Below are 972 nucleotides of genomic sequence, written 5' to 3' on the forward strand. Positions count from 1 at the left end.
TACTCGCACAGAAAAATCTCGTTCAGGTGAGCTTGTGACTGTAATCGAAGTGGAGACGACGACGGAGACAGAAAACAAAGATGGTGGCAAGAACAAGACCGTAGAGACGGAGACGACGACAGAGACGTGTTCCGAGATGGCCGCTGCGACTTCAAGTGCTGCTTTGATTGAAGGCATGACTGCAATCAGCTCAATCGAGGAGATTGGTATTGTGCCTGATGAGACGGTAAAGACGGAAGTGTTCCGCTCAGAAAACGCCGACGGCAGCATTGTGACCAAAACAGTTCGCACGACTACTCGCACAGAGTTATCTAGTTCAGGTGAGCTTGTGACTGTAATCGGGGTGGAGACAACAACGGAGACAGAGACCAAAGATGGTGCCAAGAACACGACCTTAGAAACGGAGACCTCGGCAGAGACGTGTACCGAGATGGCCGCAGCGACGTCAAGTGCTACTTTGACTGAAGGCATGAGTGCTATCAGCTTAATCAAAGAGATTGGTAGTGTGCCTGATGAGACGGTAAAGACGGAAGTGTTCCACTCAGAAAACGCCGACGGCAGCATTGTGACCAAGACAGTTCGCACGACCAAGCGCACAGAGTTATCTCGTTCAGGTGAGCTTGTGACTGTAATCGGGGTGGAGACAACAACGGAGACAGAAAACAAAGATGGTGCCAAGAACACGACCGTAGAAATGGAGACCACGACAGAGACGTGTACCGAGATGGCCGCCGCGACGTCAAGTGCTGCTTCGATTGAAGGCATGACTGCTATCAGCTCAATCGAGGAGATTGGTAGTGTGCCTGATGAGACGGTAAAGACGGAAGTGTTCCGCTCAGAAAACGCCGACGGCAGCATTGTGACCACTACAGTTCGCACGACCAAGCGCACAGAGTTATCTTGTTCAGGTGAGTTTGTGACAGTAATCGAGGTGAAGACAACGACGGAGACAGAAAACAAAAATGGTGCCAA

At 50.8% G+C, this 972-nt stretch overlaps 1 protein-coding gene across 1 annotated transcript; it reads left to right on the forward strand.

The window, feature by feature from the left end:
- Positions 1 to 136: 136 nt before the first annotated feature.
- Positions 137 to 908, forward strand: PHALS_04881 (uncharacterized protein; the record flags this gene model as incomplete). The annotated part of the gene is made up of 1 exon (XM_024718739.1): positions 137 to 908. A coding segment is annotated over one exon (772 nt), but the record flags the coding sequence as incomplete, so codon positions are not given.
- Positions 909 to 972: the final 64 nt, after the last annotated feature.

The sequence above is a fragment of the Plasmopara halstedii genome (genome assembly GCF_900000015.1).
Source record: "Plasmopara halstedii genome assembly, contig: Scaffold_2764, whole genome shotgun sequence".
Taxonomy (NCBI): Eukaryota; Oomycota; class Peronosporomycetes; order Peronosporales; family Peronosporaceae; genus Plasmopara; species Plasmopara halstedii.